This window comes from Ipomoea triloba, chromosome 12 (genome assembly GCF_003576645.1).
Source record: "Ipomoea triloba cultivar NCNSP0323 chromosome 12, ASM357664v1".
Classification (NCBI taxonomy): Eukaryota; Viridiplantae; Streptophyta; class Magnoliopsida; order Solanales; family Convolvulaceae; genus Ipomoea; species Ipomoea triloba.
In genome coordinates, this window is record NC_044927.1 from 3061710 (window position 1) to 3076002 (window position 14293).

At 36.8% G+C, this 14293-nt stretch overlaps 2 protein-coding genes across 4 annotated transcripts; both read right to left on the bottom strand.

The window, feature by feature from the left end:
* Positions 1-532: 532 nt before the first annotated feature.
* LOC115998719 (AP2-like ethylene-responsive transcription factor ANT) lies at positions 533-5076 on the bottom strand. 3 transcript variants are annotated; one of them, XM_031238359.1, is made up of 9 exons: positions 4440-5076; positions 3667-4318; positions 3114-3196; positions 2963-2971; positions 2772-2860; positions 2603-2676; positions 2466-2516; positions 2036-2112; positions 533-1334 (listed from the first exon to the last, which is right to left on the bottom strand). In XM_031238359.1, exons 1-9 carry the CDS (start codon positions 4762-4764, stop codon positions 796-798), a joined length of 1899 nt encoding a protein of 632 aa, XP_031094219.1. In that variant the 5' UTR covers positions 4765-5076; the 3' UTR covers positions 533-795. The 3 variants fall into 3 exon arrangements, with proteins under 3 accessions (XP_031094219.1, XP_031094218.1, XP_031094220.1); XM_031238358.1 differs by having other exon boundaries at positions 2036-2115; XM_031238360.1 differs by having other exon boundaries at positions 2036-2115; positions 4454-4560.
* Positions 5077-8146: 3070 nt separating this feature from the next.
* On the bottom strand, positions 8147-9007 carry LOC115998826 (short-chain dehydrogenase ptmH-like). The gene has a single exon (XM_031238487.1). It carries the CDS (start codon positions 9005-9007, stop codon positions 8147-8149), a length of 861 nt encoding a protein of 286 aa, XP_031094347.1.
* Between the last annotated feature and the right edge of the window lie 5286 nt (positions 9008-14293).

A 14293-nucleotide genomic window follows, 5' to 3' on the forward strand; every position in this document is an offset into this window, starting at 1 on the left:
AGACCACTAAAGAATGGAACATTAGGAATTTGTTGATCTCCATCCAATAAAAATAAAGTAGACAATTAACAAGATTTAATTTGTTAGTAGTGGTTAGTAATTGTTGTTAGTTTACCGAATTAAAGCATGCATTAAAGATAAAGAGTCATTATGAATTGAGTCATCCTACATAATTTAAAAGGAAAAGAATTCATGCAAAACCATGCTTACTAGCTAGTCATTTTCATCATCATTTGGTTTGGACAAAACATCCTTCTAATCCGGCCGAATAGATCACTCATACATTATATGTTTTTTTTTTAAATCTGATTATAACTTATAAATTTTCTTCAGGTAAGGGCCTAAGCAAATCCTAAGTTAAAGATGCACTTTTAAGTCTGTGTCATACTCAAACTAATCTTCATTTGTATTGAGTCGGCCTAATTACGAGTTTTTGAACTCTTGACCTCTTTTTAAGAGACGAGAGTGCACAAGTGGCACGACCACTCACACCAAACTGGTTAAGTTGAAAGATAGGATTGATCTCACTATATACAAGTTGGAAAACATCCTACTTTGGAGCTTTCATTTCTCATATATCCCATTCCCATCCATATAGTAGAATAAATTGGAAAGTTTTAGGCAAGGCCAGCATGCAATGCCAAATTGAAAGGCTACCATATCCCCATTGAACACTTACAATTTTCAAGCACTAAATGATCAAAAAACCTAAATAATGGAAAATAGCTAATTAAGGTAGGCCATTGTATCATAATTTCTTCTTCTTCTTCTCCTCGTAGTCATGAAAAAACATGTTCAGATAATGTTGTCAGTCCACGCAGCAAAAACCGGCACGTGAGGCCTCAGCTGCGCCGACGAGATCCAAGAACTCGTCGCCGCCGATCCCGTTCCGACGGTGTTCATCTTGTCGGGGCTGCATTCCCGGGAGCTCTCCACGCTGGTTACCAGCGAAGAAGCGTTCGACAAGTGAGCGCTCATCATTCTCGCCGCCGATTCCCCCATCCCAAAACACGCCGACGAGCTCTGCGGCGGCGCCGCCACCACCGCCGCCGCCTCCGCCGCCGTCGACTGATAAAGCGCTATTCTCCAGTCCGGCGCGGCGGCGTTCGCATTATCCTCGTGATCGCCGCCGTTTTTGTTCACGACCTCCTCAACATTGTTCGGCGGCGGTCCGGCGTCCTTGTTCCGGCGGGCCTGTTCGCCGGCGAGGAGATTGGTGCTGGCCATTATCCGGTCAACATCGTACCTGGAAATGTCGAAATTCGTGACTGCATTTACGCCTCTAAACTTAATCGCTGCAATGTCATAAGCCTCTGCTGCTTCTTCTTGGGTGCCTAAGCCAAGAAAAAACAGCTTTTTTGTTAGGACAAAGAATAATGGAACGTATAGAAACAGGAAAAAAGGAGAAATAAACAAAGAATTAAGAATTTTCACCCATATTATAAGCTGCAGAAGAAAAAAGAGAAAGATTCCCATATTATCAGCCTTATACATAAAAAGCAAAGCCTTGCTGACAAACGGTCCTTCACCACCTCATAGTGGCTCGTGATAAGCCTTACGTACCACCCTCTAAAATATCGAATGCACCCAACTTTATCATTAATTACAGGACCAATCAAGTTAGTCGACTTGGTAAGCTAGGTTTGACCTTCTTAATTTGAGATGATTATTTATGCTGGTTTACTTGATTGTGAACTTTATCCATTAAAGTCACAAGGCAAGATTTACCCCATTTACACTTTTAGAGAGTGGCAGCAAATTTTCCTAGTTACCTAAATACTTAGATTTTACGAATTTGATACATAAGTAAAAGCTAAGGATTCAAATCTTATCGATGGTTGGATATTTACTCATAAACTTGAGGATCTTGTACTCGGGTGGCCCAAAAGGGTCATAAGTTTATGACGCTAGACTATGAGGTTTGTTGGCGTGTTGTATTGGCCAAAACTAGAAAAATTATTTGTGTAAAATGAAGCAAATTAAAGAACAAAAATGCAATTAAGGTTAGGTTTATGTCTGGGAGGAGTGTACTCACTGAATGTTCCTAGATAAAGATCCTTGTTTCCAGCCACTCTTCCAATCCTAGCTTGCCATCTTCCATGTTGATGATGCCTGCTAAAAGAAAGAAGAAAAAATGGAAACACAACATTTTAAAGATGCAAAAACTGACATGTTTTGCTAATCTATTTTCTTTGATCAATGGGTTTTTTGAGATTTTGTTTAATAATATCATTTTTTACAAGAGAAACTCGTAACCACTATTTGAGGACGTGCATTAGGTAAACTTCGCCTTGTTATCCTAACCGTTAAAAGACCACAAGTAGATAAATCAGTTTAAATTGCCCAAAAGCCCTAACTGATTAGTTCAAATCAAGAACTCAAGAAGGCTAATATGTCGATCCCAATCGGGAGTCGAACTTGTAACGTTTTGGTATAATAATGATGCAATTAAGTAATACGAAGACCTTGTCACTCCTCTGTAGATTGAAGCTCCCCTGGAGAAACCACTGCTCTTTCTGGCAAATAAAAATTCAGCAGAAAACATGAATCAGAACATCCTTAAAGGAACCAAAACAAATGAACAAGAGAGAAGCTAAGCTACCTTCTTAAGTGAGCTACATATTCTTGCCTAGTCATGTTCTTCATTTCTTCAAGCTCTTGCTGATAGTTTTCAGACTGCATTCAAACCAGTATTTGCATATTCTTACCTCCCAGAATTCATAAATGGCAGACAAACATCAATACTACTTAGAGGATTCATTCAATGATACCGAAAAGTTTATATGTGTGGAGGGTCCCCAGTATTTGAGTGCAGCTAAATCATATGCCCTTGCTGCCTTTTCTTCATTGTCATAACCCCCTAAAACAGTGAGACTTATACCACATTAAAAAACTACTGATTACTGTGTAATGTGCAGGAAAAAAAAATTGGAATTTGACAGACAGGGAAATCTGTTTTTACCTAGGTAAACTGAAATCATTTGGTAATATTTGCATCCCCAACAGTGATATGATGATGGAAGAGAAAAGTTGAAACAATGTTACGTGTTAGTGATATGAGTAAAATTTATATAAGAAATGTGTAAAAAGTTTTAATGATCATAAGTCATAACCTTGTCTTCCCTTCCTGCTCTGTCCTTCTTTCTTACAACTGTTGTCCCATAAATGAGCTTCATATCTGCCAGTCCACCTGTGCCTGATAGGCATCATTGCAATTTCATAAACTCTGTTAGTCAAATAATCCTAAAACATTGCCCGCAAAGACGAAATCTCCTGTCCCGGGCTCTGTAGCCTAATAGGTACGAGGATCAGGGCCTGGTGTCCACCAAGACCAGGGTCTGGTGACTTTCACATTGTGGAAGCCAGGGCTCGATCCTACATCCTAACTAACAATCTACCACATAAGAACCAGCTGAGCTACCTGTGAGGGCCAAAGGGAAAATCTCCTGCCCCGGGCTCAGCAAACCATTAGGTACAAAGATTAGGGCCTGGTGCCCACCAGGACCAGGGTCCGGTGACTTCCACATTGTGGAAGCCGGGGCTCGACCCTGCATCCTTAGCTAACAATCTGTCACCTAAGAACTAGCTGAGCTACCTTTGCGGGACAAATAAGCCTAAAATAGAGAAGCAAAGAGTGAGTTTAAAGTAGGTTTTGGACAATCTAACCTGGTGACACCTCTGTACTGTGAGGTTCTTTGGCCAAAAGTGTCAAGGGACTTCCTATGAACAATCTGCTTCTGGTCCACCTTTTCAAGCCCTCTCTTCTTGGTCTCCATGGGCATACAGTCTGCAACAGTGGGTGGGATTTGGTGCTGGTGCTGCTGTGAGGGATTCACACAGCTAGACTGTGAACCAGGGCTCATGGACAAGCTAAGAGAGTGAAAATCCCCATACCCCATTGCAGTAATAGCCCCAGAATCTGCACCAATGCACCCCATCATCTTCTGCTGCTCCAATGCATGCCCACCCCCTGCAGTGAAGCTTCTAGAATCCCAATTCTTCATCTGGCTATTATCCTCCATGCTTGGCACCTGATGAAGGCTGCAACATTGAGCCTTCCCCTGCTGGTAAATCTCAGGCCCTCTCAGTGTAAAATCTTGGAACTGCTGAGCTTCAATCTGCTGCTGATGATGATGATGGGTGGACTTTTGTTGAAGATGGGTGAGGAAATCTTGACTATGGGTGGCCTCATTTTCTGGGTTTTGGTTATGGTAATACATGCTATCCAAGCTAAGAGCCATACCCCCTCCAGTTCTGTCATAGTGATGGGTCCCCATTGCTGCATCCCCAAAGAAGTCCTCCAGTTTTGGGGCCAAACCTTCACAGCAAAAGTCAAAACAGAGAGAAAACAAAGCTAAGAAAGAAAGATTCCATAACCAAAAAACACATTAGTAAACAACTGTTGAACTTTGAGGCCTAAAAAAAAAAAAAAAAAAAACCTTGGGGGTGTGACCTGTTGTTGAAGGCCTCCATTATACAAAGTGACCCATCAGATTTCAAAGGCATCACAGACAATGAAGACAAGAATGCTGCATTTTCACTCTCACCTCCATAGTAACAACTCCCAGTGGTGTTACTATAGTTGATGTGAGATGGAGCAGCCTGGGAAAAACTTAGAGGCACTGAAGCAGAAGAAACAGAAGAGCAAGGCTGTGTGTTGTGTTGTTGAAGGTCATGTCCATGGCTGCCCTCCATGTTATTCATTTGTGGAGACAGTGAAAACCCCAACCAGTTACTATTCCCATCATTACTCAGAGAGTTCATTTCTCTATCTCAGAAGAAGAAAAAAAAATCACAGCAACTCAATCATTGGGACACAATTAAAAAGAGAGAAAAACAATCATAACCCACAATCCTTTCTTGTTGAACTGGTTTATATATCTAAAAACTCACTGAAACAATACATACATACATACATTCTCTCTCTCTTTCTCTCTGGAAAGACTTGGAAAGAGATCAAAGGGAGAGCCTTTAAACTAAACAAAAAGAATGAGTTCCAGCAAGCAATGCCGGTCATCATTCCTGCATTCCATAGGGATCTGTGTTTGAGAAAGACATCTTCTTTTGCTTTTTCCAATCCACTCCACTACTACCCCTGCAATGTTTGCTCCCCTCCCCTCTCCCTTTTCTTTTCCTTTTTCTCTTTTCTGCTTGCAATGTTGTGTGTATATATAGATTATATGCTGCACTACATGTATACATATACACTACTGTAGTGTATACTGTGTGTGTATTTGCATTTTGCTGCCACTAAACAACAAAACTATGCACTTCCCAATCCAAACACCTCTACCAGGGGTCCAAAGCATGTAGAATCAAGAAATGTGGGATGTTTAATGCCCAGAAAAAGAAAGGGGAGGACAAAGACTTATACTACAAACAACTGTACTACGATGGTTTTTGTGTTCAATTGCTCTATGGTGATTCCATTGAATGGTGGCAGACTGGCAGCTGGGGAGAGAGTGTTCACTGTGTATATACAGACTACATAAATTTGATTTTTTTTTTTTTGGGGTGGTGGTGTTTGTAGACTTCCTGCTCTTAGTCAAGAAGCACAGTAAAAGTTTCACAAGCTAGATATATCAATCAATTAGCTGTTTTTTTTAAAAAGAATCTTATTGGGAATTTCATTTATTGCCCACAAAAATTAAAATATGAATAGTTCAATGGTCACTTTGGAAGTCTTGCTCTAACAATAAGGTGGGAGTTCGATTCTCACTGAAGACTCATAGGGTCATTAGGAGACCCAAAGTTTAAAAAATTGATATGGTGAAGACTCTTTGCATTGTGCGCAAAGTGTGTAGAGTGTACATGCATGAGTGGAAGCTGAGGCGAGGAATCCTGAGTCTTAAGATTAGTTTAGTGTAAATTGAGAAATTACTTAATAGGATTTTGAATATAATGGGTAAATTAAATTATAGTAACTCATATATCCAAGGGAATTCATTTTTTTGATCTTTAGATTTGGATGAGAGAAGGTGGTGAGCAGCTAGGTTTCACAACGGCACAAAGACAAACTGTCCATAGTGACTAAACAGGCTGTACTTGAGGCATATATAGGACTATGTACTGCACCTATTATCCCTTCTTTCAACATGTAGCCACCCCATCACCTAATTGACCAAACTAAGTGGGGATTTTTTTTATTTTTTCTTTAAAGTTGAAGTTTCAAACAAAGATATAGTTCACATGACGATAATATAACGGAGATTTTAACTTAAATTTAACGATTATGAGATTTTGAAACAAGATTGATACATTAAGTTTTTCGAGAAGGACTGAGCTTAACAAATCCCAATAATATTGCATGCAAATTTGCATGAAAAGCGAAAAATGGGGACAGATTTTCCAGTGAAAATGATTTGGGTAGCAATGGCAATAAGATGAGAGAGAGAGGTAAGGTGGGAATGAGCTGACCCCCTTTTGATTGAAGTAATGATGAGTAAATCCCAGAAGGGGCCAATTTGGTGTTGCCCAAAATAGTGCATATATGGCCTTATGGAAAAAAGAGGGTTTTGTTTACTATGCTTTGCCCAGCAAAAACTTGCTTTCTTGCTTTCTCTCCTCTCCCCTTTGCTTGTGGGAAACAGATTGGGACATTTATCCATACTTTGGCCCTCCAGCCTCCATTACATCTTTTCTTTTAATTTGCATGTATAATATAATATATCCATATATATATATATGCTTTAAAACATAGGGTCCGGTCAAAGATCCTTTTCTCTGCAATGCTTCTTCCTTCTCGTATTCATTACCATGCAGATTTTAAGAAATATGATTGTGAATATCCGTTACACTTTATGCTATCCATTCAATTAATAATGAAATATTTATGAAGATAAAATATTGAGTATGAAATTAATCAATTCAACAAAAAATTATTAGGCCTAATTAACCAGAGTAGCTAGCCCAGATTGAAGCCCCGAATCTAATGCCATGTATGTGTGTCACGCTGCATTAGCAATCATTGATGGGATAAGTGATGCATAACCTTGGAACTTTGAAACTAAGGACCTTGTGGTCCAGTGGCATCGAACTCTTCCCTTTATATGGGAGGTGGTGGGTTTGAGCCTCAGCACAGTTGTGTAGATCATAAATAAAAATTATATATATTATTTATATATATATAATATATTATTTGAATACTTAAAATATATTATTTTCTTTTATTTTACCTCTTTTATCCATTGATAGGACAAATTAAATGTTTTTTAGTCTACGTTTTATGAATTATTTAATTAACACATTAAATGTTCTTTTAGTCTACTTTTTATGAATTATTTAATTAACAAATTAAATGTTCTTTTAGTATACTTTTTATGTATCATTTAATTAATGTTTTACTATACAAGTTTATATTATACGTCATCGTATTCGAATTAATTTAGAGAAATTTAAAGTTGATCAAACTAAAAGAAATTAAAATTAAAAAGTATTTATGAATATAGTGTGTTTTCTATTCAAATTATTTTTATGTAATTGATTATGTTTCATATTTTGTTATAAATATTTTTATAGCATTTCAAAATGTTTTAGAATCTCACATTTTCACCCCACTCAAGTATATTTTTAGCTTTGCCCTAACAATCATGTACTATATCAAAAACATTATTGTAATTTATAATATATTTTGTATTTCAACCTTATTATGAATGTTTGATATTTTATCATGTTATTTCTAACATTATTTAAACTTTGCCCCACTAATAAGATAATTTTCTGGGTCCGCAAATTTATTTGATTTTAAACCAAATGCACCCTTACATCTGAGTACAGTAACGTGAAGAGATTATTGTGGTTGTGAGCTGGATTTTTGCTGAAATTTGAAATGCTATCTCTCTAGTCTCTACCCATTTTGATTTTTTAAAAAAAAAAATTAGCTTATTTAGTCTTAAAAGTAGCGGTATGGGCATGGTGCAGCTGCAGCCTAGATTCCAAAACAGATGTCAAAATCAAGCCTGACAATAATTCCGCCATGCAATAAAGTGGTACAGTACTGTATATGTAATATGTATGTAGTTCATAGCAACAACGTAATAGAAAATGGGAGCAAGAGAGAGAGAGAATACAAACAATAATATGCTCTTCTTCGCCACGCTTATAGTACTTTTTGTATGATCCTAGGTCAATTCAATTCAATTCAAGATCATATAAAGACCTTCCTATTTAACTTAAACCTAGTGGACATAAACGCATCTCTGCCCCAAACCGGACACCACGACAACAACCTAAACAGCCCCGACATGTGACCAAATTCCACCCGTTTTGGCGCCTTCGCGCTCAAAACCTCGCTCGCTACATGCCTCGCGAATACCCTCGGGTCCGTGGCTTTCCCGCCCTGTGAGGCAGTTGCCCGTTCTGTTATAGCTTCCGTGAATTCCTTGTACATTTTCCACTCGAAATTCCTTAGTTTGTCTGAAGCGTTGGCCCCGAAATTGGACCGGACGGAGCCGGGGATGACTAGGATGACGTCGATGTTGAAGGGGCGTAACTCGAGGCGCAACGTGTCCGTCATCGCGTGAACCGCGGCCTTGCTGGCGCAATACGGCCCGGCCCACGGCGTCGCCACGTTCCCAACCACGCTCCCGATGTTCACGATCCGCCCGCGCCGACGCGCCGCCATGTGCGGGACGACGTGCTGGGCCACGCGCAACGCGCCCACCGTGTTGACCTCGTAGGCCTTCAGGAATTGGTCGGTCGGGATCTCCGCTAACGGGCCGGTGATTCCCACGCCGGCGTTGTTAACCACCACGTCAATCTGACCGAATTTCGACATTATCGTATCCACCGCGCCCGCCACGCTCTCGTCCGACGTGACATCCAACTCCAACGTTTCGATACTATTATTATTATTATGCGACCGTAAATCCGACAAATCGCTCATTCTTTGGGAAATGTCGGACGCGAAAACGTGACAATCGTGCTCGGCAAACGCCTTGCAATATTCGTAACCGATGCCCCCTTTGGCACATCCTGTGACTAGGACCACCCTTTTGCCTGCCGCCATGACTGTGCTCCTTAATTAGCTTAATTAATTGCTCTTTCATTTGATTTAATTTTCTCATCCACTTTATGGTAGCTTATAATTGTTTGAGACCTTGTATTATCCGCTATTAATAATTGTTTTCTTACCTAGTCCGTAGTATTATTTCTAGGCACGGTTCAGTATATGCTTCGAATCATTCCAGTACCATCTCTTTAATTAAGCCGGCTAATTTCATTTCAATAAAATTTTGGAAATTGTTTTGTCTTCATCTCCCTAGCCTTTTTCTTCAGAATAATTAATACCCGAGATCAAAATTCCATAAACTATATTCTAAAATTGTACTTTCTATAAGTGAAAAGATGGACCTCTCAAATTGGATTGGATTTAGCCCGACGATTTGAATTGAGATTGAGTGTGAAATTTTGGTATGTATGTAACCCATCACCCATTTTAACCAGGAGGCTAAAGACTAGATTATATTGCATGTAACATAAGTTAATTTGATGGCGGCAATAATATTTAATGAGGGAGGGCCATGTAGTCATGTAGACTCCCAGTAGAGTAGTTAGCAAGTACTACAGTATTACTGCTTCATGCATGCTTTATAGTGTTGTGCACTATTGCTACGACAAAAGTCAAGATGCAGGACAAACAATTCCTTCCCCCTCTGACGATGTTTGTACTTTTGAAATAGCACTGTAGCAGCACAATATACACCAAATCATCAAAAATTATTATTTAGTCATAATTACACAAGCCATATTTATCTTTATTTTTCTTTGTATATGCATTATGTTTTCAGTTTAGGCCAAATTAATCAAAAGTCTTTAGAACCTTGCCCAAGAGTTGATGAAAGATATAAATCGAGACTTACCTTGTCAATCCTCATGTTCCACTCATGTACACTCAGCACACAATGGGTTTTTATGAAATCCAATCCATACTGCGACTGGATCAAGATTTTAAAGTGATCGATAGAACTAACTGAGCTGGTCAGATGGGCGAAATTTATTTTACACTAATGAGACTTACAAGTTACAAACACCACATATATACAATTATATTTTTTTTAAAAAAAATGCAGTAAAAATTTGTGGATGTATATCCAAACATAAAAAATCAATGGTGTCTTGGCTGGAGCGTAATTAAAAGTTGAAGGTGATGTGAACCGACTTGATGCCATTCTGACAAACAGAAATAAATTAGGTGGAAGTAGTTGGAAAAAAAAAAAAAAAACATACAAAAGAAGCCATAGACTAATACTACATTTATTCTGTTATTTACATCATTTTTACTTTCTTTACGAATTTGAGATTATAATATTCATTCAGTTTTATAGTACTTGTACGGTTTAAAATATTCTCAAAACAACGTTTAAATTTTTAATTCAAGTTTGAGACAAAACAGTTAACGTTGTCCTGTAATAAGTTTACCATTTCAAAAGCAATTCCTTCAACTATGGCTAGAGATATTCAGGTGATCTTAAAACTTCCGCTACCATGAGAATATGAGATTAAACTACTTGTAATTTAAGTTTCCTTCCGATCCGTTTATGTTATAAGTCTATAATAAAACATGGGTTATATTTATTGTTTTTTGTTGGATATCTAATAAGGGTTTTACTTTTTGAGAGTATATGAGTATGATTATGGAATTTGAATTAATAAAGGAAAATAATGTAGAGAAGAGAGGAGCACTATACTACTTTAAAGAAGGGGGAGTGCGATTGGTCAAAGAATAGAGGTGGGTATGGTACACAGAATCCAACCAAAATCTAAATAAGATCACACCTTCCCAGCTTGGCAATGGCATACAGAGAAAGAGGGCAGAAGATAGCAGACTCAACAGAGTATATAAAAAAAGAAAAGAAAAAATAAAGAAAAAGGAGAATAGGGATGGCAACCAGAGAGTGACCGCTGAATACTGCGCTGCGCTGCTGCATGCCCGGCCTGCTATACCCAATCACCACCTTATCCCCACCCCCCTCCACCCTTCTTCTGCCTTTCATTTATGTCTGCTTCAACCTCTTTCTGTGCTAAGTACCTAAGCTGTCCTTTATCATATCATATGCTTTTGTATCTCAGGCACTATATATATCAATTAATAGTCAATTTTTATACTATCATTTTATTCTTCTTTAATTTGATACTAGGGTTTAGTACAAGTTTAGAGCGTTTCCCCCGCTTGTTACAATGCTTGAGTATGCATATTAATGTGAGTAATGTCACACACGGGTTGCGTGGCCGTGTTGACACAATGAATGGATAAATCAACTTGGTTAGCTTGGCATAAAATGAATAGGGGGCAAGAATAGCATTAAGGGTAGTTTTGCCCTAGATGCTAAGGTTTGGCTAATTTAGGCATGTCAACTTGGTTAAGTTCGGGGAATTTGTGTCTGGTCTTAGACTGGGACTGATGCGATTTGAAGGGCACAACTAGTCGGGAGCTATTGTTGTTTCCTAGATGAGCCCATGGCGGGGGGAAACCGGCCAGTTTGGCACCATATGAGGATAAGGTAGGTTGATCCATGAGGTAAGAGGGGCATTGGGTTGTCGCATGAGTACTGTGTGATGTGTCGGACTCTAGGCTTGTGACATAAGCTAATCAATTGATAGAACAACTAGCAGTAATTGCTCAGACTAAATAATTCAAGGTTAACTTTAGTCATTCAACGGACACCAATAACTCTTGCGATAAGAGTTTAAGTTAACTCTCATCTCATGAGTGTAACTGTTGACTACTTTGATTGTATTGATTATTTTGACTTTCAGCTTTCATTGTTGCCTTACTAGTAAAGCTTCCGATTAGGCATGTGACATGTACATTGGATTCAATTATCCCACAAGAAATTAAGTATTTTCTGGAATCATGTAAGTAAGAAATATTTTGTACTTGATAAAATTATACTCTTTATATTTATGTTATTGACAGAATATATAGTACGGAGTACGATTTTAGTAAATGTATGACACTAGAGATTATTCTTTACAATTAGCAAATCAGATGACATTAAAGTTAATAATAGCAGACAATGAATAATGCACATAAGCATTTTCATATATATTCTCAAAAAAAAAAGCATTTTCATATATCAAAATATGCTCCCATGAAAGCTACAAAAATACCGTTAAAACGTTTCAACATTGTTTCTTTATTTATTTATTTATTTTTTTTGAAAATCTATTGTTTCTTTAATTTAAAAACATTAAAAAAGAGTACATTTCCATTTTTTTTTTCACTTTTCGTGTTACCCCCCCGCCCCCGCCCCCCGATACACATAGAAATGTCATTTTCCTACAAATTAATGAATGCATAATCATAATAGAAAATTACAAAAATGAAATAATCAGTAGTAAATTGGAATAAACAATTTCTATATAGTGAGAATTTAAACAATTCAATTCACATTAATTGTTGCTCCGGTGAAATTCAAACATGACCAATAAACATTGGCTCTTCCTCTTATATTACCCGGTATAATTTGTCATTGGGTAGATAGTCGAAAATACAAAAGATCTTTTTGGTTTTCATTATGCTGCACCACGACCTTGCATGGAAGAGGCAAATTTTTTCAGTGGAGGGTGATTAAAAGGTACATTATTTATGTCTAAAACGACGTCATTTCTTTTAAAGAAAAGAAACTGCAGCTGTTTACGTTCAACTGGTCTGTGTCTACAACAAGCTAAGGATAAAATAAAGTTGTAATGTGTATAAAATAAAATTGAATAACATGTCTCATATATTGGGTGTATATTGTAAAAACAGACTGTACTTGAATTAGAATGATACTTTAGTAGTGCTGCATTTAAAATATACTCCTCTGTATAAAATAAATTGAATAATAGGTCTCACATATTGATTGTATATTCTCAAAGTGTGTCTTTAATTCAATCTAGACAACCTATTATCTCAAATCTCTAATTGCAAATGCAATCTAAAATTACAATTGAAAATTGAAGGCTGGAGTATAATGGATAATAAAATTACGAGACCAACGGGTTCTTACACTTCAATTGGGAATCGAAGTTTCTAGTCTCACATGAAAGGAAATAATTAAGAATGGGTGGGTAAAATGGCCTTAATTAATGAATGATGACTATTAGGAATATTATTGTACGTATTAGATTTGATGATGTTAACTTTTGTATACTATGGATTTAGACTCTTCCAAATTATATGTACAATAACTTAACTATTATATATGACGAGCATGCACATTCTATTCATTTGATCAATAACACAAACTATCTTCGCCTTGATACAACATATCTTTTCAGAATTGTAGATTCAAGATCTTCCAACAATAGTACAATCGGTAGATATCAGTATGAGGAACAAATATTTTTGCCTTTTATGAGAAAGAAGTTGGACACACTCTTCAAGGACACCTGACTTCAAGATATATTTAGACATAATGTATTCCTACTCTAGGTTTGAATTTATTGTTTTCACCTAAACGTTGTGTTAGAAGACCCAAATGTCAATTACATGTGCCACTATACCATAAAGTCTTAGACAGCTAAAAGCGATTCTAATTCACCAAAAACCAAATAATCATTTATATTTTGTCCAACGATATAAAAAGTACAACACCAATTCTTTTTGCAAAATATTGGTGGCCTTTCTCAACAAGCGAGTGAGAAATAAGTTAGAAGAGAGAAATTTAAACAAATGCACTTGGGATGCATGCATGAAAGTCACGTGAATGCAAAAAAAATTTAAATAAAATTTGACAAATTTATTAGTTGAAAGACTAAAGTTAGAATAACCTTATAAAGTAAGAGATATGATGATTTTACAGCTTTTGATAACAATATAAAAACCAAAATTACACGTCACCTCATAACAAATAAAAAGTAATATTCTAAAAAAAAAATGAAAGAAAGTCAAAACAAGAGAGGACCAAAATAGCATGTTAAAGCATCCCAAGGCAATCTGTTCAGTAATGGAAAGTATTGAATTCGGAGAATTAAGTTCCCAAGAAGAATACGAATCCTTTTGTCGATTTTTGTTTACCTCCCTTCTCAGATGTGTTTCTTTAAAAAATATTTATATACGAGGATAATTGGTAAGTGACTGTGGTAAGTGACTGATTGATGGCATTAATTGATTATAGAAAGATGTTTGTTAAATTAATTGTTAGTTGATAGTTGATTACATGCATTAATCTTTTATTTTAAAAAAAATAATGATCAACTATAATTGACTAATAACTATTTTATCAAATAGTGCCACATATATATATATATATATATATATATATATATATATATATATATATATATATATATATATATATATATATAT

What these genes read in the sequence shown, in the direction of transcription:
- LOC115998719 (XM_031238358.1), bottom strand. Translation starts at nt 4,764, where the DNA reads ATGAACTCTCTGAGTAATGATGGGAATAGTAACTGGTTGGGGTTTTCA. An exon ending in CAACAGGTCACACCCCCAAG is followed by an intron (nt 4,319 to 4,439) that starts GTTTTTTTTTTT and finishes TTTGCTGTGAAG; the next exon opens with GTTTGGCCCCAAAACTGGAG. An exon ending in CAGTACAGAGGTGTCACCAG is followed by an intron (nt 3,197 to 3,666) that starts GTTAGATTGTCC and finishes GATGCCTATCAG; the next exon opens with GCACAGGTGGACTGGCAGAT.
- LOC115998826 (XM_031238487.1), bottom strand. Translation starts at nt 9,007, where the DNA reads ATGGCGGCAGGCAAAAGGGTGGTCCTAGTCACAGGATGTGCCAAAGGG.